Source organism: Melanerpes formicivorus, unplaced genomic scaffold, assembly GCF_026170545.1.
Source record: "Melanerpes formicivorus ecotype bairdi unplaced genomic scaffold, bMelFor1.0.p_v2 SCAF_99, whole genome shotgun sequence".
In the NCBI taxonomy this organism is placed as follows: domain Eukaryota; kingdom Metazoa; phylum Chordata; class Aves; order Piciformes; family Picidae; genus Melanerpes; species Melanerpes formicivorus.
In genome coordinates, this window is record NW_027142451.1 from 841,568 (window position 1) to 866,195 (window position 24,628).

The window sequence follows — 24,628 nt, forward strand, 5'->3', positions numbered from 1 at the left end:
AGGTGCACTTACAGCAAGACACCAGCCTGGCTTAGTGAGCTGTTCAGACAGAAGCAGCAGCACTCTCATCTTCCTAAAACAGGCTCAATAGGCTACTCAAATATTTCAATTTCCTGCTTCTGCTGAGGGTACTGCTCATTCACTACGGTGCTCAGAGTCTACCTCCTCATGCACATCCATCTCCAGGACACCACCTTCTGTCTCACTAGAAGCAGAGTAGCTCAGTGTGCTCTATTGTTGCACACTATCAGCTCTTTCTCCAACCACGGCACGACTGCTGCATTGCACAGCAGCTGACATTTGCTGTCTCCACCTTCACTTGCTCCTCTAATGACTATCTGGTCTGAGGGTGGTGATGAGACACGACTCAGGGTAGTTACACTCTTGCAGGAGAGGAGCTCCTCAAAAAGCAAGTGGAGCAATGCCATTTTTCACTACTTGCTCATTCAAACAGCAAAAGTGCTCCCACAAGGCTAGAGGCTTTGTACTATACACTCTTGTCAGTGTCCCTATTTTCTCAGAACCTTCAAATGAACAGCATCTCTCCTTGGTACTTACATCACTCGAGTTTTTCAAATTGCTCTTTAACTTCCTTAATAATCTTCAATTTCTATTAAGGTCACATTCTGATTTCCTGTGAAGAGTGCCAGTGGAAAATTAAATTTCCCCGTTATCTTCTAGAGTAAGAACTGATGGAAAACAAATTGAAAACTTCTTTACTCTTTTACCATGCTTTCAATTTTGAACTCCATGCAACTTAAGTGCAGCCACCACATCCTCTTGCTCTCATTTCCACATGTGTTTAAAACTAGGGGTTTTGTTTTTTTTTTCCTGCCACCTGAATGTTTCTTTCCTTTGTTTTTGCTTCTTTCCTTTGTTTTTGCTTCTTTCCTTCGTTTTTGTTTTAGTGGCACTTCATGTTTTACCACAGTGACTGAAACAGAAGAACTGTACATATTTACCTCTGTTTGGTTTGGGAGGGTAGCCAGGAAACCAAACCTTCCTCCAAATTCAGCCTTCTTCAACACCTGCAGTTGGTGCTATCCTCAGCAGGTGGTGGTCTTGTGTATAAAGAGGTTCAAATATGAAACTAGCAAACCTAAACCCATCTCAATTTGTCACTAAGGCTCCAAGTTCACTCTGACAATGGTTGTACATGCAGGAGTCGTTGTTATTCAATGAAGTTTAGTCATTCCCATGAGCTACCACCAGCACACAGCTACCCTAATCAAAACATGCAAAACTAAAGAAACAAACACATGCTTTAAAAGAGCAAAACAAAAACCAAACAAAATCTGAGTCCAACACAGTACCCAACAAGCTTGTACCAGTTTGTCACAAGTCAACATCAGCAAGAGAGTCTCAGGTTTCTTTCTTACTTTTACATACCTCATCCTTCTGTTATTTTGTCATTTCTTTCTAAAACATTCCTAGAATTACACTGATCATTTTCAAATCACTACAGTCCATTTCACAGATGTCATCTTCCCATTAAGTCTTCTGATAATATATGCAAGACTCAAAAAATGAAGTCAAAAAACTCATCACTTGATGTCATACTTTGCTTTTAAAATGCACTTTTAAAAGCAACATTAACATCTAGTACTGAGAAACAACTTTCCACACACAAATCAAGACTGAATGGCAACACTCTGCAAACATGTTAGCACCCAACTGTCTATGACATATTTCAAGCACAATCCTCATGACTACAGTTGATTTCTGCAGCAGTTGTACATTAGAGACCTAGCTGCCCTATTACTATTTTAAACCTGCTTAGAAGGCAAAAGGTATCTCACACAACCCAACTGTTATGTAGCACAGTGACGTTATTTACATCCCCTCCTCTACTCTGAGACACCATCTAGTATTTGACAACTCAAAAAGGATATCCTTGATTTAAATTATACTCCAAATCTATAAATATTTCCTGACTGATTTGCAGGTGAATATCTTCTTAAAGCAGACCTTCATAAACCCAGCTGAAGATCCTGTCTCTGGCTAACTTGAGTTCTCACTGAAATGAAAGATTACACTCTGCATTTTGAACATTTCTCATTTCCTGCTAATTCCCTGTGCCTATCACCTCCAGGTTTTTTAATCAATGCCCAATATTTGTTAAGGAGGGCAAAAACTACTATCTTCCACCACTTAATGTAGGACTTTATTTTGTCATCATTCTTTAAAACAGAAAACTAAGCCTATTTCTTCTTTCCTCCTCTAAGAGATATTCCTTGCCAACTTCATCTGACATGCAAGCTTTTCACTTTTTCTTGAAGTTCTCAACTCTTCTGTCATCTCTGGGCAATAAGCACCTACTATGCTGCCAAGCAACACTTCACCAGCACATCAATTTTAATCAGCCTTCTGCAAACCCACACTGCATGGTGAAGGTCTGAATGTAAAAATTTATTCCATTTATCTCTTGAAAACAGAATTAAAAATCTAGCCTTCCCCTTTGGTTCAAAGTCCCTACTGCCACAGACCTGAACATGTCCCATTTGGCTGATTCAAAACATCAACTCTAGATGATGTGTTGTTTATCTTTGTCATAATTAATCCATAGGCTCTCTCCTGCTAATAGGAAGTTCTTCCTATTCCTACTAAGGATAGCAGAGTTTCCAAAAACCAGAAGTAAGATTCTGCTCTCATCTCTCACTGCTGCACAGCTTCTTCAGAGTCTGGTCCTATCAGTAAGGCTGCACTCTCCTGGGCATTTCCTGTGTAACAAAGTCTGGGTATTGCTTTTAGGATACTAAACATACATCCAATCCACAAACCCCATCTTTGTTTTGATGCTTAGAAAGTACTTATCAAAAACAATCCAATGGGCTCACTAAGTTTGCTGCTTACACAGTGAATTAATCAACATCACATCCAACACTTTTACTTCTGGTTGGCATTTTCACTTGCAGTCCTGCCTGTTATTTCATCTCATTGCAGTCTTATCTATTCAGAATCAAGAGTTGTATGCAATTCTTCAAACATAGAATCCTTAAACACAGCATCTTTGAGCACTGATTTCACTCAATATAACAACATTATGTAATAACTCTTATCTGCTGGGTTTTTTTTTTCAACTTGAAAAATTCACACAAGTGCTAGAGGAGTATGACATATTACTGTGGGCTGTCACATTAACATTTTACACAAGCTTAGACTACAGGAAGGTCTCCAGCCTTAAAAGATACTTACTAGTTTTGCTTGCTGTGCATTAACTGGATCTCCATATTGCAGTAAAGCTTGGAACTGGTTATTCTTTGTGAATGTGATTATCTTCAATACAGCACCAAATTTGGAGAATATCTGCCAAAAACATTGCAGAGTGTTACACACCAGCTCCTCCTAATCATAGCTCGAGTTGAAACAAAATCCAGCTTACCTGATGAAGGACATCCAGGGTTACTGGATAGTACATATTGTCAATGATTATTCTAAGGACTGGACTCTGAGCTGGAGTCACTGCACTCTCACTAACAGTGGTCCCGCTGATGGGAGCGTTCGTTGCCTGCACAGCCGTCACTGCTTGAAGAACAGCCTGAGCCCGCTTCAGCAAAACAAAAACAAAGCCAACCAGAAGACAATTTAACACAAAGAGAAGTATTTCAGGATGATAGTTAAAATTAATCAGCAATATTGAAACAGTTAACTTCAGGAACATCAAACAGTGAAATGGTCCACTGGTTTAAAACTTCGAGCTACAGACAGAACACAATGTAAGTGTGGTGCAGTCTGACTCTGTGAGAAGAGACAAGAACAATTAAAACATCAATTCATCCCTATGCCACAGTAAGGAGGGGCTTTAAAAGGCACCATTATCAACCTTCCTAGCAGCAAATTTGTTGTTCCACTAGCAATGAGGGGTTGCTAGGTTTCAAGACTCTTCAGACTTTTTCCTTTTCTTGAAAGAAAAAAACAAAACCAAAAACAACCAACAAAAAAAATCACACCAAACCAAACCAAAAATACCCTCAACCAATCAAAAAAGGCAAGGACAACAACAACAAAAAAGGCAAAATACCAACAACACATAAAGCCCAAAAAAAATTCCATCCTACTGAAACCTGCTTTTCTAGCAATTGTATTCCAGTTAACATTTCACTGCCATTTGAACTATGTAGAAGGCTCTGATAGGAAGGGACAGCAACTCAGTGAAAGACATTGACACACTTGAACGTGCAACAAGGCTGGTGAGAGGCCTTGAGCACAAGCACTGTGAGGAGGGGCTGAGGGAGCTGGGGTTGTTTAGCCTGGAGAAAAGGAGGCTCAGGGGAGACCTCATTGCTCTCTACAACTACCTGAAAGGTGGTTGTAGCCAGGAGGGATTTGGTCTCTTCTCTCTAGCAACCAGCACCAGAACAAAAGGGCACAGTCTCAAGCTGCATCAGGGGAAGTTTAGGCTCGAGGTGAGGAGAAAGTTCTTCACCGAGAGAATTGTTAGCCATTGGAGTGTGCTGCCCAGGGAGGTGGTCGAGTCACCATCCCTGGATGTGTTCAAGAAGGGACTGGACGTGGCACTTGATGCCGTGGTTTAGTCATGGGGTCTGTGGTGACAGGTTGGACTTGATGATCTTTGAGGTCTCTTCCAACCTTGGTGATACTGTGATACTGTGTGAACACACAAGACTGACAAATGTGAGGAAGCAGTATGCAAAGAGAGGTAAACCAACTGGTGTCTGTTACCCACCCTCTTTCATTAAAAATAGTACTCTCCATGCATGGGGATCTCTTTTTTTTTTAAACACAAGTAGGGGTGTAAAAACTCAAGAGTGACCACATGATGACATCACAGGAAAATGCATCTATGCAACTACTTTCACTGCCAAAATTGACAGTATTAGCAAGATTAGATATCTTTTTCCCAAGAAAAAGTGCAGAAAAATGGGTTTCCATTTAATACTTTCATTACAGTAGCCTTACAAAGCAAAATGATACAAAACAGAGACAAGTGAGCATGCCAGGTAAAAAAAAACAAACCAAACCAAACCCACTGTATTAATGCATACTGCATATTTGAAAGCGATTAGAGCTACTACACGATTTCATGTCTCACAACTTACATGATACTCCTCATACTGAAACGAATCAATGAGTAAGGAAAGTGGGGGAGGAAGGGGAGGGAAGGAAAAAAAGAAGACCTGGTGAACACTAGTTGGGAAAACAAAATGTATCTCTGTGTTTTACTTTAAGTATTGTTACTCTGTAAAGACAACCTTTGATAAGAACACAGTATTTTTGATTTATTTTTGGGTTCTGCCCCTAGAGGCACCAATTTCTAGCTGGCTGAGTATTTGGCTGAGTTGTATAATCACCTCCTACTCATTCTTTTAGGACAGAAACAGCACAGATCAATTAAAACTCAGTTCTTTAAGTGACTGGTAAAAGTTCAAGCTCTGTAACCCAAAGAACCAAAGCTTGAGAGGTCAGTTTTCACATGTGGCCCTTTCCAGGACTATCCACCTATGCTCATGTATCCTGTTTCATTCCAGTCGAGTTCACGTGAACACATGATGGAGTACAGGACCTAACACTGCCACATGTATCAAATTATGACAGTGAACATTTTGTCAAACAAATTCCAAATAATATTTAGAACCTTAAATAGTCCCTTTTGAAGGCATCTGAATGGTATGCACAGCTTTGATTTTTGCCAAATTACACAGCTGCACCGTTCCAAAAGCGTAACATTTATTGCTAAATGTTGTGATGTCTGTACAGTAAGACTAAACCCATGCATTTCCAACACACTGATGATAAAAGTACAGTCACAGAGATCAACCTGTCCTCAATTTTTTTTGAGTCTGGATACAGGAGGATTGTTGGGTTTAAATCTGAGTTTGAATGCTCCTCTCACAAGGAAAGAAACTTCAGGTGTATAAAGTGGAGATGAAAACGTCAAATGGTCCCTTTGAAACTGTTTATTCATTTTAAGTGCAAAACTAGAAATAAACTTGGAAGCTACTACTTTTGAGAAGTGCAGAATAATAGCATAGTTTAATGGGTCTTTTCTTGCTTTCATTATTTCTACAGGCCTGGCTGTTTAAAGTGTTTTTTGACTCAGTATTTTCTTCCTCTCTCTTCTTTATAGCTAAGATACTTGCACCTTTCTCCAAATTTTTAACCTATCATTCCAGTTGCAGGTACTAACATCCTGGCCCCTCTTTATATTCCTGCCTGAATACCCAGAAAACAAATGACAATTTCAAAATGAGCTTGGCTGGATGAAAAGGCTTTCAAATAGAGATTAAAAGCTTAATGAGTATAAAAACCAAATAAATCTACAAAAGTAGACTATAAACAGTCTGTACCTGTAGCACCTTTATTTTTCCTTACAGGAAAAAAGAGTAATCAACCATCCCATGTTTACACAATAGCTATAGAATATTTACTAAGCATCTATTGATACCATTTAATTCTGAAACAAAGAAATGGAGACCTGAAAGACTGGGAACACATTTAAATTTGGTATTAATAAGCATGGTGGCATAAAAGTTAGCACAAAGAATCAGAGAATTGTCAGGGTTGAAAGGGACCTCAAGGATCATCCAGTTCCAACCACTGTGCCATGGGCAGGGAAACCTCACACTACAGCAGGTGGCTTGCAAGCCACATCCAGCCTGGCATTAAACACCTCCAGGGATGAGGCTTCCACCACCTCCCTGGGCAACCTATTCCAGTGTCTCACCACCCTCATGGGGAAGAACTTCTTCCTAACACCCTATCTAAATCTACCCATTTCTAGTTTTGCTCCATTCCCCCCACTTCTACCCCTACCTGACACCCTAAAACATCCTTCCCCAGCTTTCTTGCAGCCCCCTTCAGATACTGGACAGCCACAAGGAGGTCTCCTGGCAGCCTTCTCTTCTCCAGACTGAGCAACCCCAACTCCCTCAGTCTGTCCTCATAGGAGAGGTGCTCCAGCCCCCTGATCATCCTCGTGGCCCTTCTCTGGACACACACCTATATGTGGTGGACACAGGAAGTACAAGCTTTTACTAAGTATCTATATATATCATTTAGAAAGAGAGACCTAAAAGACTGGGAATGCGTTAAAATTTGGTATTAACAAGCATCGTGTTATAAAATTTAGCACATCCTATACATGGTGGACATAGGAAACAAAACCAGTATCAGCACAGAAGCCAGAGGACAATGCATGAGACAGCTCCTTAAGGAAGCATGCCCATCCACTATATGTGCAGACAGAATTCATCCTCTTTTCACTTCTGTTCAAAAAGAAATGAAGCTACTTATTTTTTATGTATAACTGACATTTTGGATTAAAAAAAGTTAAAAAAAGGAAAATCTCCATTTTTAATAATAGAATGATTCTGAGGAACTGGAAAGTTTAGAAAGCTCAACAGGAAAATCAACAGCATACGTGATCTGAACCCAAGATGTCTTTCAACAGATTATCCTGAAATGGGTTTTAAAAGCCATGTTAGTAGCTACACATTATACCTAAGACACAACAGAAGACACAGAAACTGTAACTTGGAACTTATGTTGTCTTTGTAATATCAAAAAGAAAACCCAAGAAATTAACCTTAAATTTGTGGGCTCACTAGAGGTCAACTGATCTCCTGTAATTTGCATGCAATGGTCACCATGTTGGTTTTGCTAATTTCCCTGTTCAGCAAAAATCACACTGTATCTGTATTGGATGTGAAACAGGTTCTGCAGAGGCAAAAGATTTGTTTCTGTTAAGCATATTCACCTCTACAGTGATCATTAAGGTATTTTTCTCCAGGAACAGATCACATAATAATCTGAGGCTATCAGAGCTATACAAAGCACTGCAACATCAGCATTGGCATTAGTTATGATCACTAGGGAAGTTCAGGTGTCAGAAGTCCCTTTTTTCATCCTACAGTCTCCAAGATGGAAATTTTATGAAAAAAACTCAAGTTCATGTACAAAAAGAAAAGATTCTGAATTGTCTTTTAAAGCAACATTAAGGAAATTTATTGTAGTGGAATGATTACACAGAAAGCAAAAACCCTTTAATGTCACAGAATAGAACGCTCAAGAGGTATGACCACAGTGGAGTCAAAACGTGGACAATGCCAACTGATTTCAATGTCTGTCCCAGAAGCTAAGCAAGCTGTGACTCACTTTGGTTTGTAATACTACAGAAGAGGAAACATACCTGGTTAAGTGTGTTATCAGTCTTCAGTTCCTTATGATTGGAATACTGGATATAGATCGGTTGGTTACGAAGATGAGGTGTGACTGCAGAGTAGTAATTGACCATAGTGATAGCTGCTTCTTCTGTAGCAAGTTCCAGAAAGGCCTGCAATTAAAGTTAGCTTTCAGTATTCACAAAGCCCAGGATCTTTGTATTAGTAGCATACACAAACAAAAGGGTCAATAGCACCTTTTAACAAATATCAGTCTTCAGAAGATGTCATCCTCTTAAATATCAATTTTGTCTGCTAAGATACAACTCTGAAAACTCATCTCTTGGTTTCTGTAGCTGCCGGCCACCCCCTGCTGTTCTCCCCACCCCCACTCCCCATTTACTAAAAGACACTATGATTTGATTTAAAATACTCAAGTAACAAAGCTGTCTTGTTAGGTTGCTGGGTTTGTCCATAAATATTTACTGCAGTATGACTTATTTCTAGAGTATTTTAATAACATCTTTTGAAATTACAGTAAGCAAACTGAAAAACAGAAAGCAAAAAATTACCTGATTCTTCCCTTTTAGCATCAGGATGTTGGTTACCTTACCAAAAGGTAAACCTAAAGCAATAACTTCTGTCTCTGTCACTTCCCCAGGCAATTTCCTGATATGAAGAACACGAGAAGGAGCCCCATCCATTTTATCATCACTTTTGAATTTCTTGTTGTCATTACCATTGGCTGAAAGAGATGGTCAGAGTCTATTTGAACAGTTCACTGACATTAGTGCTTTCCTAGAAAATGCTTTCAATCACAAAGATGAGAGAATTTTTAAGTCATCTCTTAGTTTGATCTAAGTAAAAATCAGGGGTTCAGAACAAATTCTGAGGAGGTAATTGTTACTTAGTTTTATGAAAGTTGAACTGTTTAAGACTAATTCAAGAACCCTCTGTGGTAAGTCGTTTTCTAAACAAGAAAAAAGCAAATCCCTTTTCATAACACCTCACATAACACCATGTAAGTATTATGACAGAAGGGCTTGCATGAAGAAGTCTGAAATATATCTTTTAAAAAGATAGGCTATCCAGAATTGCTTCTGAAAGGAGAAAAATGGTGGTGAATAATTACCTGATGAGCTGCTAAAGGAAACTTTCAAAGATTGTTTGCGCTAACGAGCCAGACACAAAAAGCAGAAAAGCATCAAAGCAGGACAGGAAGAATTATTGATGCTAAGAAGTATGACCCAGAGTGCTGACATCACAGAAGTCTGATGAAATCTACAGCCTCAGAATTTAAGGATCAAGTACAAAAATCTCTATTATGTTCACAGGATGTTAGGGGTTGGAAGGGACCTCTGGAAATCTTCTAGTCCAACCCCCCTGCCAGAGCAGCACCATAGAATCCAGCACAGGTCACACAGGAACACATCCAGACAGGGTTTCTCTGCGGAGAAGGAGATACCACAACCTATCTGGGGAGCCTGTTCCAGTGTGCTGTGACCCTTACACTAAAAGTTCCTCCTCAGATATTTCTAGACACTTATTACCAAATTGGGGGGGGGGGGTGGGGGGTGGGGGGGTGTTGAGGAGGAGGGAAACAAACGAGCCAGGCAAGATTCTCCTCGCAAAAGAGGGAAGAATTAACAGTATTGTGTAAAGCACCAGAAAGATACTCTTCTTGTACAACAAAATTCCATCTTGAGTTCCTTGATCTTGAACACATGCAATAAAATCTAGCCACTTGAATAGAACACGTTTTGGTTTGGAAGGAATGCCAGGAAAAAAAAAAAAAAACAAACAATTATTTACTTTGGTTAACTACAGAGCAATACTGCCATAAGATCCATGACAATTAATTCTGGGAATCAGAATGCTTTCAGACACAAAAACAAAGTTAAGGCCTTCTCTTTTACTATTTCTGGCTATAAAACAGGCAAGTCAGTGTGTGAGCCTTTCAGTCTCTGATTTCATGTTAGAAGAGCAGTCCAATAGTTACCTGTATTTCAAAGAGAGACCACAAACTGTGAGCAGTAGAAAGATATTTGTAATTATTAGGGGTCAAAGTCAAAGGCTGAAGGCTTATAACAAAAGATTTTAAAAAATGTAAAATAGATAAGACTGCTTCTGTTTACTCACTAAAACAGCAGTAATAATAAATGGAGGGTGAGGGGAATCAATAGGAAGCACTCATGTATGTTAAATCCTCCAAAAACTTGATCTTCATAAGAAAGTTGATGCCTAGTTTCCAGAGGAAAGAGAATAAAGTCCTCAATTATCACACAGCAGTAACTACAGCATATAATTCTGAATTTCAGCCAAGAAATTCATTTACACCTCATCTGATTCCCTGCATACAATTACTGCACTAATTTCTGACCAACTCGAGCATTTGAAGTTTTGATAAGGGTGTGTCTAAATAATAATCTGTAATTCCATTTGTTAACCCAGTTTGTCTAAACCAAGCCAACTTACTCAAAATTGCAGTTTTACAAGTCAAGTACTGCCACACTTCAGAGCTGGATTTGAAAAGCCAACCAGGTATGACATTTAACTGTGTCATGGCAAACTCAAGGGGGTCTGACCAAACCTAGCAACATACTTTTTACTGTGTCAAGGTAAGTTCATTCTCCATGCTTCCACTGAGGGAACTGATGGAAAAAGAATAAATCTATACATCAAGAACTGTTTACATCACTCCCTTAGACTTTTTTTTTTTTTTTTAAACAGCTAAACTTCTTTCATTTGAATGTTTTTATGTTCCACTTCAGATTTAGCTGTGTATAAAAGTGCAGATATTCTCCCATCGTTAAAACTAGCATGACTTGGAGACAGGTCACCATTTAACTTCCCCTTTCCCAACTGACCCTCCCCCCAGTAAAGAAAAGAAAACAAATAATTACATTTCAGAACTCAGAACAGAGCCTTTAGCAGACAGAAAAGAACAGAATTTGTTTAGAATAAACCAAACCAGGTTGGAAGAGACCTTCAAGATCATTGCATCCAACCCATCAACCAATCCAACCCACCAAAACAGCTAACCCATGGCACCAAGTACCCCATCAAGTCTCCTCCAGCAGCTGAAACTGGTGAAAATTCAGCTAGCAGTATCTCCAACTGACAGTTTTAGAGGTGAGCAAATCACACTATAGCACATATTTTGTTTTGGACTGCTGCACAAAAGGTAAATTCTGAAGGAGCACAAAGAGTTAAACCTCAAAAACACACAGAGAACTAGGACCTGAACTCTGTCCTTAAACCTACAGAAGGCTTCCATCTGAATCTGTTCAGAAAACCTGGTAAAATTTGGCTTCCAGGTAGCCAGATTTTGCCTGCTGAAAAAATCACTCAGTATAGCACTTCATCCTGAAAGTGACAACCAAAGTTTGTGAAAAGGCGTATTCATTATTCAACTGCAGCTCAGTGCACAACAGCCTTCCTTACTTCTCCATTTAAATCTCTAAAGAAAACCTAGAAGCAAACATCATGAAGTATGACAGGCTTAACAATTCATTACAAACACGTTACAAACTTTCAAAGAAGAGAATTACAGTGGCACTGACACTAGATTTCCAAGGGCTTTCATATTTCAGCTTGCTAAATAATTTCTCTTCATTACAAATTTCAAAAGCTATATATGAAACTTTAACAACATCAAATGTGAAAGTGAAAACAACAGGTTTTAAACTCAGATCTTCAGCACCTTCATAAATGACAGTGTTGAGGGGTCTGTTCAGCCAGATGTGAAACTGGGAAGCTTAGCTGATAGAGCTGATGGTTGTGTGGCCATTCAGCAAGACATGGACAGACTGAGAGCTGGACAAAAAGGAAGCTAATGAGGTTCGACAAGGATACATGCAGAGCCCATCATCTGGGAAGGAATAATAAACTGCATTAGTTTATTATTTTGAGAGGTGATCTGCTATTTATTATTATATTTATTAACTGGGAGGTGATCGGCTAGAGAGCAGCCCTGGAGAGAAGGACCTGGGAGTGCTGGTAGATAACAAGTCCTGCACGGGAAAGCAATGTGCTCCGGCGACTGAGACAGCCAATGGGATCCTAGGGTGCATTCAGAGGAGTGTGTCCAGCAGATTGAGGGAGGTTCTCTTACCCCTCTACTCTGGGCTGGTGAGACCTCACCTGGAATACTACATCCAGTTCTGGGCTCCCCAGTTCAAGAGGGACAAGGATCTTCTGGAGAGAGTCCAAGGGTGGGCTATGAGGATGACGACAGGACTGAAGTACTGCCTGATGAGGAGAGGCTGAGAGCCCTGGGGCTGTTTAGGCTGGAGAGAAGACTAAGAGGGGATCTGATCATTGTCTATAAATATCTAAGGGCTGGGGGATGAAGAGGAAGGGGACAGTCTCCGCTCACTTGCACCCTGGGACAGGACAAGGGGCAATGGGTATCAACTACAGCACACAGCAAACTCCTCATATTGAGGTGTAACTTCTTTACTGTAAGGGTCACAGAGCACTGGAATAGGCTCCCCAGAGAGGCTGTGTAGTCTCCTTCTCTGGAGACTTTCCAACCCTGTCTGGATGTGTCCTGTGTGACCTGCTCTGGCAGGGGGTTGGACTCGATGATCTCCTTAAGATCCTGCTATCCTGTGAAGTATTTTGTGAAAGTGGTGAGAAATCCCTGCTTTCATCACATCAGCAGAAAAGTATATGCCATGAATCCTCAGATCAGTACTTAGGGGCTCTGTCTTTTGTGGGTGGTTTTCAACATATAATTTCAACATATTACCTTTTCCACAGTATTTTATTTTTTTAAATAAAGCTTGTGTTAGAATTGCACCTTTGGCAATCCTAATGTTAGCAACGAAAGTACCACTGGACAGTTAAAAAAACAAAAGAATCACTCACATATTTGCAGAGAAATGTTCCTTTAATAATTATTGCATTACTTGACTAAATTGGTTTTCCATTGCTGTCTAATATTTGCATTTTATAGCGTTTCAGCTTTTGATGCAGAAAGTTTAAGGACCAATACTGTGAATCACATGAGGTTCTACAAGACCAAATGCAAGGTCCTGCATCTTGGCTAGGGCAATCCCAATCACCAATATAGGCTGGGCAGGGACTGGCTTGAGAGCAGCCCTGAAGAAAAGGCCTTGGGGGTGCTGGGGGATGAGAAGCTCAGCATGAGCCAGCAGTGTGCACTTGCAGCCCAGGAAGCAAAACACATCCTGGGCTGCATCAAGAGAAACATAGCCAGCAGGTCAAGGAAGGTGATTCTCCCCGTCTACTCTGCTCTGGTGAGGCCCCACCTGGAGCACTGTGTCCAGTTCTGGGGCCCCTGGAGGTGCTGGAATGTGTCCAGAGAAGGGCCACGAGGATGACCAGAGGGCTGGAGCTCCTCTCCTATGAGGACAGACTGAGGGAGTAGGGGCTATTCAGTCTGGAGAAGAGAAGGCTGTGAGGAGACCTAATTGGTGGCCTTCCAGTATCTTAAGGGGGCCTATAAGAAAGCTGGAGAGGGACTTTTTAGGGCATCAGGTATGGATAGGACTTGGGGGCAATGGAACAAAACTAGAAATGGATAGATTCAGATTGGATGTTAGGAAGAAGTTCTTCCCCATGAGGGTGGTGAGACACTGGAGCAGGTTGCCCAGGGAGGTGGTAGAAGCCTCATCCCTGGAGGTTTATAAGGCCAGGCTGGATGTGGCTGCAAGCAACCTGCTGTAGTGTGAGGTGTCCCTACCCATGGATCCCTGAAGGATCCCTGAGGTCCCTTCCAAACCTGACAATTCTATGATTCTACAGATTCTACGAACGTGAAAGAAATATTTTGTTGTACTATGTACCTTTTCCTAAATAGCAGTTACCAGCTTTAACTTAACTGCTGTATACAAGGTGCTCTCTCAATTTTATTTAAAAAAACCAAAAACCCTTAAACTAAACATCTATTAAACTATTTTTTTTAAACTTACTGTAAAAAAAGAGCTCTAAGTGCTAAACTGTTGAAGTGAAAAAGAGTATGTGCATATATATCTTTTTAAATAGTACAAAGATAGGTACTTAGGCACTACAGCTGTATGCATGGCAATAAGAAACAGGGCAGGACAGAATGGATGGGAGGCCAGCAGCAAGACACTGCCAGCGCTCCCAAAATTCCCAAAGCAAGATTTCAGCAGCAGGACATGCAACTATGACAGAAGTTATTTATGAATTATTGGCAGAAGCGTACTTTGCACATTTGGGGGATGGGGGGGGAGAAGAATGAAGCCCACCTTCTTAAACTAAAATTTACCCCAAAATGCTTGACATTGCATTTTAAGAAGGCAGTTGAAATTAGCACAATATTGGTGGTGCCAGGGGAAGTTTAGGGTCAAGGTGAGGAGAAAGTTCTTCACAGACAGAGCTGTTAGCCCTTGGAATGGGCTGTCCAGGGAGGTGGTGGAGTCACCATCCCTGGAGGTGTTCAAGAGGGGATTGGACATGGCACTTGGTGCCATCGTTTAGTAGTCATGAGGTGTTGGGTGACAGGTTGGACTTGATGATCTTTGAGGTCTTTTCCAACCTTATTGATTCTATGATTCTATTACAGCTTTTCTTGAAAGCCACGAGGGCACGGACTTTTTCCGATTATCCAGTCAGCATAGCCTAATACTACCTTACTATTTAAATAATGGCAGTAATAGTGTGTCATATAATAAATATGCATTCACACACACAAGTGAGCTTTTCAAAGCATCTGTGTAACAAAGGAAATTTAGCCTTTGGAGCAATTATTAAAGAGACAGTAGCACTGTCTGTAATCTCTCTCTGACTTTGGTCTCTGTTTTAGGGTACTTCTCACCTGGAGACACACCACTAAACCAGAACAGAACAGCCACATGGAACAGAAAAGCCACATTTAAAACATGCGAACCCAACATGTTCAGCCCCCCTGAAATGTCAACTGAATGGCTAAGAAAATGACAACTTTGTTGTCTAACAAATTGTATTGGCATAATCCATCTCTATAAGGTGCAAAGGTAAGGGAAGAAAAGCAAGTATTGAAAACAATACTGTGTTATGGTAGAGATGCACTCTAGGGAGACAAAGAAGCAACCCTAAAGGTATTTCCCCTACATAGCAGGAGAAAGATAAAACTGCAGAAAATTAGGGGGGCAATGGAATGTTGGAGAGGGAAGCCTCACAAGCCAACGAAGAACTACTGCTGATGAGCTACTATTAAACTGGAAGTTTATTGGGAAGAAGTAATTTTATCAAGTAGTTTGACATTTCACCAGACTTGAGAAGCCTGGTGCAACTTGAAACTTTGGTCACTAATGCTTTTACAAATATAAAGATGCACTGAAGAGCATAATGCCATAATATCAACATGAGGGGGGTGCGAAATAATTGAATCATCATGAGAGTCGCATGACTAAACCACAGTGTTAGCCTCAGTTCATTCAGTAATCAAGTTACAACCTTAAATACATCAGTTATTAAAAAAGGGGGGAGGGGAGGGGAAGGAACAAATCTAACCCTGCATATTTGTTACATTTTGTTCAAACAACCAAAAAAACCCTTTGCCAATGCACTGATATAAAAAGCACTCTTTGACTCTCCACCAAAAAGAAAAATCCAGTTTCCACGTGACATCAGTTGTCTATTTGTAAATAAACCTCTCCTTTCTACAAATGGCAATCAAAGCATTATCCTCTTATCTAAATAGGACACTACTCTCTAAATGTAAATGATACATAAACCACATCCCTGTTGCAGAGCTGCTTCAGTTTAGCATAAATCAAGTTGTTGAAATGGAATGCTTAAGAGTTGACAAAACCTATAAATGGCCATTATGGAAATAACTTCAGTCCCTGGCATTTTTAGCTAGAAAATCCTATTTCATTAAATACAGAAAGAGAAACCTACATAAGCAAGAGAATGAGGCGCAATGTACACAAGACACACTGTAAGTACACAGCATTCAATTGTTTGACTCATGGAGATTCAACACTCCCAAGCAGTTTTTGTTGACAGCTTGATCTTTAAAGTTCAGCATAATTCCTAGCAAACAGTGAAGAGCTTCCTACTGCTAACCACTTTTGAAAACATATTTTAACAAAATTTCACCCTACAGTTTTTCTCTGCATGAGTTCTTATTTTTCAAGAAATACAGAGACAACCTAAAGTGTTCTGAGGCCAAAAATATACAATTTACCTTGAAAATATCTGGAGTCTTTATTTTAGATATGCAATTTTACTTCACAGTAACCTTCTCTCATATTCACACAATCTAACACGGATATGTAACTATGTTGCTGTGGACAATGATATTGCACACAATAAAAAGTTGCTTTCACCTATTATTTCCTTGAAAGACAGAGGAGAAAAATGGTAAAACTTCATCACAAGATGCAAAGTGCAAATCCTTGCATATCTATGGTAATAATTGCTAACTAGACATCAGTTCTGCAGGAGTCAATCTGTTTCACAGCTGTCAGTATACACCAGTAACTACCCTCAAAACAAAACATACTTAGCCTTTTCCGGGAATACTTATTTTATCCTCTAGTCAGTTTAGTACACGTTAAAGACAAAAAGCTAACTGTAGCAGTATTACCCAGTGTTGCAGCTCATGTGGAGGGTACTTCTAACTAAACGTGCAATTTGATGTCATCAACAATTAGAAGACAGGACACTCACCCACACAGGAAATAGCTGGCCAAGGGAAAGGCGATGGAAATACCTAGCTTACAGCGGGGGATTACAATCAGACAGAAATTCTGATTAAATATTGCACTGGTTAACAAACACAGAATCACAGAACTGTCAGGGTTGGAAGTGACCTCAAGGATCATCCAGCTCCAACCCCCTGCCATGGGCAGGGACACTTTCCACTAGATCAGGATGCCCAGAGCCACATCCAGCCTGGCCTTAAAACCTCAAGGTACAAAGGATCCCTCTCTTTTCCAGACTGAACAGCCCCAACTCCCTCAGTCTGTCCTCAGGAGAGGAGCTCCAGCCTTCTGATCATCCTCATGGCCCTTCTCTGAACACCTTCCAGCACCTCCCAATCCTTCCTGTAACAGGCACCCCACAAGTGAACACACTGCTCCAGGTGGGGTTTCACGAGCACAGTGTAGAGGGGGAGAATCATCTCTTCTGACCTGATGGCCACACTTCTCTTGATGCAGCCCAGGCTCTGGCTGGCTCTCTGGGCTGCAAGTGCACACTGGTGGCTCATGTTGAGCTTCTCGTCCACCAGCAGCCCCAAGTCCCTTTCTTCACAGTTGCTCTCAAGCCAGGCCCTGCCCAGTTTGTATCAGTACCTAAAACAACCAGCAAAGGAAACTGCAGACAGCTACAAACTGGAAGGGTGTAACAGAGACCAGCGTGGATTCATTTCTGAGGTTCTTTGCCTTCGTGTGTGTGTATATATATATAGCTTCATGTCACAGATAGTATGTAGGAAGAGGAGACCTTTGGTCTGATCCAGTGACAAACTGTTCCACAAGTGCAATGGAAGTTTCTCAAAACAAGAAACCCAGGACATTGGTTAGAAAATGATTGAAGAAACAAACAACAAGAACAAAACAAAATGATAAACCATGAAGAATATGAGGGTCTCTGAAATTTGTTAATCTTAAAAGTGAAGTTTATATGTTCAGTGTTAATTATGTTTGCTTGGTGAGTGGGTGGTTTTTTTGGTTGTTTTTTGTTGTTATTTTGGGGCTTTAGGGATGAGTGTTCTGCAAGACTTCAATCTGCAAAGTACTTTAATATCTCATTATCCTTGCCTTGCTAGGCCACTACTATATGCCACTTCCCCTGCTCGGGTGAGACCTCACCTGGAACACTGCACCCAGCTCTGGAGCCCTCAATGCAGGAAGGACATAGACCTGACCAAGCAGGTCCAAATGAGGGCCACAAAAATGATCAGGGGGTTGGAGCAGCTCTGCTATGATGACAAGCTGAGAGTCCTCCTCTGCTATGAGGACAGGGGGGGTTCAGCCCGGAGAAGGCTCCAGGGACACTTAATAACCTTACAGTACCTGAAGGGGGCCTATAAGAAGGCTGGAGAGAGATTGTTAGCAAAGGTCTGCAGTGACTGGACAAGGGGCAATGGCTTCAAACCAGAGAAGAGAAGATTGAGATTGGATGTGAGGAACAAATTCTGCACCATGAGGTTAGTGCAACACTGGAACAGGATGCCCAGGAAGGTGGTTGGGGCCCCAGCCCTGGAGATATGAAGGTGAGGCTGGACAGGGCTCTGGGCAACCTGATCTAGCTGGGGATGTCCCAGCTGACTGCAGAGTCTGGATGACCTTTGGAGGTCCCTTCTGGGCCAGACCATTCTGTGATGCTATGATTGTATACTGCGCAAGTCTTACTGCTTCACCTAAAACATTAACCAGTAGGAAGAGCTGTGTATTTTTAATCATGGACATGGACTATGCACAAAGGACAATCCTGATCAGTCAGAAAGAAAACTCATTGTGCCTATCAGGAATTAGGGCTTCTAGAGCTAAACACTGTTAAACAATTTGAAAATTAACCACATAGCTTTTAACTGCCACACCTGAACAGAGGCTGCACCTCTGTTTCAAAATGCACTGAGGACTGTGTAAGTTTTCTTACAACCATGTTATACAACATGGTAACGTGGCTGTTCAACGCTGCACAAGCCTAGAAGTAATGCATAATGCTGCACATGTATAAAAATAATGTACTTCCCATTAGCCCTTACAACATGTAAAAACAGGGCAGTTAGAGTGAAATGCCATTAAAGTGGAACAAAAAAATTACTATAGTATGGTGATGCAGGCAGAAACAAAGTAAATTAATAACATTCACCAAACCCCAAGGTTTTATTTCCAGAAGTTTGGCTTTTTGGTAATCTTTTTGTTTGATTGTGGGGTTTTGTGTTTTGGTTTGGGGGGGAAGGGGTTGGTTGGTTTGGGTTTTTTTAAAAGCTTCTCAATTTACAAAAAGAGCATTAATACTGAGTCCATCCATATGCACATGTCCATGTATATCACCAGAAAACTGGAAGTCATAGCCTATTATTACACTTTCCAATCACATGTGCTGCACTTCAAATCTATCCAATTACTATTAAGTGTAATCAATTTGCAAACTTCAGAAGTAAATTACCTATGTTTAGGCATCGTTAATGTTAACTAATAACCAATTTTCCTTAATGTGCTATCATAACCAGCATATCTATGTTTATACCCTGAAATAAACACAGCACTTGAAATATTATTAGCTCCTATGCCTCATAGTGCAAGGCATTCTGTTAATACAATCTATTACCTACCAAAGCCGCTGCTAACATTCTCGGCTAATGAAATAAAACCAAGATCAAGATTAATGGCATCATTTAAAGCTCCAGGAGTTTGGTGAGCTCAGTTGCAAAATTATTTCTGAAGTATTTTTACTAACTGACCTTAAATACACAAAGGTGAACAAGGAAAATAGTGGCAGCTATAGTAACAACAACAACAACAACTGCCAATTCTGTTTCACTCCCCAGTCTTTGACAAGACAGTTTTCAGGAAAATGTCATCAGTATCTTTTGCTCTTACATCTCTTAAATGTTTTAAGTTTTTGTTGTGGATTTCAGTAACACATTCATGGTATATATGTAACTGTTCATATGTTCTTCATATACATAACTGTTCCTAAAACTTCCATTAAGCTGTTCTCCATCTGACAAAAAGCCTCGCAAGAAGTTCAACACAGAAGTAACTCGACACAGAGAAAATGTCTTTTCTAGTCTTAATGAGAAGTGACATTTTTACTTAGATTTAAAAGCCACAAAACAAGCAATTGCATTTACTGGATATACAGCACTCCAAGGTGAAAAAGGTTTGCATATTGGTGTACAACCCTTTATAATGTGTCTTTAAAAACAAAACAGTCAAAAATATTTCTCAAATATCCTTATTTCAGCTCTGTTTTCTTAGAAACCTGTTACCAAACCACATTTCAGTTTAAACTGACATCTTAATCACTATGTATCAACACAAACAAATGCAAATTTGGATGGAATAATAATAATAATAATGGAATGAAGCTGGAGGTGGGGAGATTCAGGCTGGAGGTGAGGATGAAGTTCTTCACCATGAGAGTGGTGAAGCCCTGGAATGGGTTGTCCAGGGAGGTGGCTGGGGCCCTGTCCCTGGAGGTGTTTAAGCCCAGGCTGGATGAGGCTCTGGCCAGCCTGATCTAGTGTGAGGTGTCCCTGCCCATGGCAGGGGGGTTGGAACTAGATGATCCTTGTGGTCTCTTCCAACCCTGACTGATACTATGATACTATACTATGAAATTCACAGATTTTTTTATGAGTGGGCTATGCTCTCCAAAGAGATCAGAACCAAGCAATATTCTGGTAGAAAACAAGAACAGACTGTCAGTATTTTCAGAAAAGGACACTGAAAACACTAGTGGTAGCAGCTCAATGTATAGTAGAAGGCCTAACAATACAACTTCAATATTTTGATGTCACCTGGTGCTAAAAAAAGCTCAGAAACTTAAAAATCTAACATCAAAACCAGAACAATTTCATAAAAGAGGTGGGGGTTGGTCTCTTCTTCCTAGTATCAGGTGACAGAACAAGAGGAAATGGCCTGAAATTCTGATAGGGGAGGTTTTGGGTTGAGATTAGGAAAAATTTCTTTGCTGCAGGATTGGCCAGGGATTGGAACAGGCTGTCCAGGGAGGTGGTGAAATCACCGTCCCTGCAAGTGTTCAAGAAACATGTGGCCATGGCACTTTGAGACATGGTTTAATGGTCATGGTGGTGCTAGGCTGAAGGTTGGACTCCGTGATCTTAAAAGGTCTTTTTCAACCAAAACAATTCTATGATGATTTGCTAACCCGGAAGCTTAAAACCTCTTCTCCCTTGAAACAGATTCTCATCTAGTAAATGGGATTCTTCCCTAAATGTTGATAGGATGATGCTTTGTCATATTGCTCATAAACTAATTCAAGAGGGTGGGGGGGAAGAATTTCTTGTCTACTGAAATACAAAAGCTTAACTGAAATTAAATTCCACAACAGTAATGACAGTAATCAAATTATGTCTAAACAGGAGATACCAGGGTTCATAATTAACTGGTAGATGCTTAACTCATCCTCAATTATCAAAGTGTAAGTTTCTTTTGTAAAAAAGGCAGTATCTTAACTTGTAGTCAATGTTACTATAACATAATATCAATTTCCTTTCATCTACACAGTCTCCAAGATGGATACTGACAGCAAAGCTGTTTAGGAAATGCTCAAAGATCAGGCCTTGTATTTTGAGCAATGTCCTTTGGACAGCAGTCCAACATTCTAGCGTTTTCCTTAATTCCACATTGTTTATCAAATTGCTAGTGGTTCAAACAATCAATAACAATGCAAGCCAAATGTTTATTCAACAATTTTTCCTTTCACAAAAGAACCAAGAGGGACTCATATGTATGAACTACAGGTATCCTTCATGCCTTTCTCCCAGAAAGATAATTAGAGCATTACAGTACTACAGTACTCTGAATGGCAGTTGAGTAACAAAAAAATCCTTGTGGAACTGTTACCACAACAAAAGGGTAGGATGATCATCTTTGAAAAAGATCATCTCCAGCCTCACTGCTAAAGACACAGCCCCTAGTTCTACCAAACAAAAAAACAAGTCAAACAAAAAACAGGATGTCAGGGGTTGGAAGGACCCAACCTCCCTGCCAGAGCAAGACCATACAATCTAGCACAGATCACACAGGAATGTATCCAGACGGGCCTTGAAAGTCTCCAGAGAAGGAGATTCCAAAACCTCTCTGGTGAGCCTGTTCCAGGGCTGTGTGTACAGCAAAGAAGTTTCCCCCTTGTGTTGAGATGGAAGCTCCTGTGCTGCAGCTTACATCCTTTGCTCCTACCACAGTAGGACAAGGACAGGGAGGAAGTGAGCAGAGCCTGTCCCCTTTTTTCAAAAAGCAAACAAACACTTTCATGAAAAAGCAATTTTTTTTGCACAGCTTAGGCAGTTTGGTTTAGGTTAATATGTCTAGGGCAGAGATTCAGAAAGAAATAAGGCTGTGATTCTCAAATTTTTCCTATAAGTTTAGGCCTCCCAGCAACATCTGGTGTTTTGATTGTGTATACTTTTACCAATGAGGAGCAAACTTGTCTCTTCTGTCCATTGTGGCCGGTTGACGTTGCCCCCTTAAGAAAGGGAATATGGTGGACGGAAGTTGGTAAACGGAAGGAATAGTCTAAACTAATTTCATTGGACGAGTGGGAGGAAGCACTTCTGAGCTGGGACTATACTGGACATTTCCAGCACTTCTCAGTCAGTCTTGCTTCCGCCTCTTCTTCAGGCAACAGCTTTCTGTCCTGGGCTTTCTGCCAAGGCTTCGGCCTTGAGGCCGATAAGATACCAGGCCTGTATATTAACTCCTTTCCAATTAACACGAACTGCTTCTAACTTTTTTTTCCTCTCTTCTCTTTCTCTTTCTATCCCATTCTGGGGAAAGGGGGGGAAGAGAGGGGAGAGCGGAGGTGGGGGACCCCTCTCTGCCGAGGGGGGCACTCTCATTTCTGTGTTACTCTGTTGTATATCTTTGTATATATTGTAGATATTGTAAATTTGTAAATAATTCCCTGCAAACCCTACATCGCTTTGTAAATATAGCTCCACTGCTTTGCTAATTCAGCTTGCGAGTTTTTTTTCCTTTCCCTTCAATTTTTTTTTTCCCTTTTACTTTACAAGGGGGAAGGGAGGAGGCTTCTCAGCCTTATCCTTCCAAACCCACTACATTTTTTTTATTGGCGTACCCAACGTGTGGCAGATAATTAGTTTAATTTATTATTTGATTGATTTAGTGTTTTCTAGCTGAATTAGCAAACATGAAGGTATTGTGGTTTGTGGAGCGATTGTTCTTTTCAATTTTTGGGGCTCTGGTTTACAGATATTGTTTGGGTTTGATTTTGGATTACCTGGGTAAATATTTGGTGCGGACAATTTATATGTGGGTTATGTATAGAGTTAAATTATGGTATGGAAAATGTATTAATTTATTATGGCCAGTGAGATACAGGAATGTTACCTCCACCACTCTCCCAATTGAGATAAAGAGTTTTAAGATTCCGCCTGAGGAGACAGTAACTTTAGGTGATGCCTGGGATCCAAAGGTGATTTATCTCATGTCTATAATTCTGCTGCTGGTGATAATTATCGTGTATCTCCTGATTTCTTTACGGCGAGAGAGAAAAGTGTCCAGAGCTTGTTTTGTTATTAAAACTAGATCAAAAAGAAAACGCCGTGGCTCTCGGTCAGTCCCAGAGTCATCTAGTGACGAGGACTGTGGAGAACCCGTGTCAGTCAAAAAGAAGGCTAAAAAGTTAATTAGTAAAGCAGCTCTAAATGACTTTGCTGATTCTGGCAAGCAGCCAAGGGCATCGGCTGTTATCAACATGGCGCCTACTCCTTCTCCCACTTCTCCTTCTTCTTCTTCTCCGTCGGCCATTAATGGAGCAACGTCACTTCCACCCACTTCCTCAGTGGGACCGGAAGTCACTGCCCCAGCAGCTGATTTATCTCAGGACCTATCAGCTTCCATTAAGGTGGCTGTAAATGCAAACACAGCTCCAGTCAAGATGGCTCCTTTAAAGACTAGAGCTGGAAAGGGCAAAGATGGAGAAGAAGAGGAGGAGACTGATCCTGGTGAGGGGCCCTCTACTCTAAAAGATCCTGCTCAGGAGGAAGAGAAGGTTTGTTTTAAAGATCTAGCTAACCTAGTGAGATCAAAGCAGGATAGAGATGAAGCTAGGAAAGCAGCTGGCAAAGGTGGTTCTCAGCTTAAAGAGATCCTTAGGAGAATGACAGCAGGATTTTATGGGCAAAGAATTCAGGGAGATGAAGATGAAGATGATATTACGGACTGTTCGTCACCACGGGAGGAATTGCGTAATATCCGTAAAGATTTCACCAGAGCAGATAAGGAGCCAGTTCTAGCTTGGCTTAGTAGGTGTTATGATACAGGTGCTTCAGCTCTAACAGTTGGAGACAAGTCAGCAGCTCAGTTAGGAACTCTCTCAAGGGACAATGGAATAGATAGACATCTAGGCGAAGCTCTCGGTAAGGTTAATCTGTGGATACGCCTTTTAATAGCGGTTGCCCTGAGATACCCTTCCCGAGATGATCTTCCATGGAATCCTAAACCCTGGACTACCATAGATGAGGGAATTAAGCGCTTGAGAGAATTTGCTGTTAGAGAGCTACTCTATGGTGAACATGAAACTCTGAATCCTGATGACGTTCCTGTGGGTATTGGTCTTGCTAAAAAGATCATCAAACTTGCTCCTTCTAATTATGCAAACATTCTGGCAAGCAGAATTGTGTCAAGAAGTTATGGTGGAGCTTCTCCTACGGTTGGCCAATTCAGTGATCAAATGAGACAATTGGAGGATAGCATGACACGTGGTTCTTTGGTTTCAGCCATTGAAACTCTGTCTGGAAAAATTGAGAATTGCATGAGAGAGTTAAAAGATGAATTTAGAAATTCCATATCCCAATTGGCACA

General features: G+C 40.7%; 1 protein-coding gene across 5 annotated transcripts in view; it reads right to left on the reverse strand.

Moving 5' to 3' along the window:
• Positions 1-24,628, reverse strand: part of PTBP2 (polypyrimidine tract binding protein 2) — a 70,341-nt gene that overhangs the window by 24,898 nt on the left and 20,815 nt on the right. For 4 of the 5 annotated variants that reach the window (XM_068166272.1, XM_068166275.1, XM_068166274.1 and 1 more), the window contains exons 4-7: positions 8,693-8,865; positions 8,150-8,293; positions 3,383-3,547; positions 3,196-3,306 (exon numbers count right to left, since the gene is read on the reverse strand). In XM_068166272.1, the coding sequence (XP_068022373.1) occupies positions 3,196-3,306; positions 3,383-3,547; positions 8,150-8,293; positions 8,693-8,865 (593 nt within the window). Of the gene's footprint in view, positions 1-3,195; positions 3,307-3,382; positions 3,548-8,149; positions 8,294-8,692; positions 8,866-16,574; positions 16,580-24,628 lie in introns of those variants that run through there. The other variant, XM_068166276.1, reaches the window with a different exon arrangement.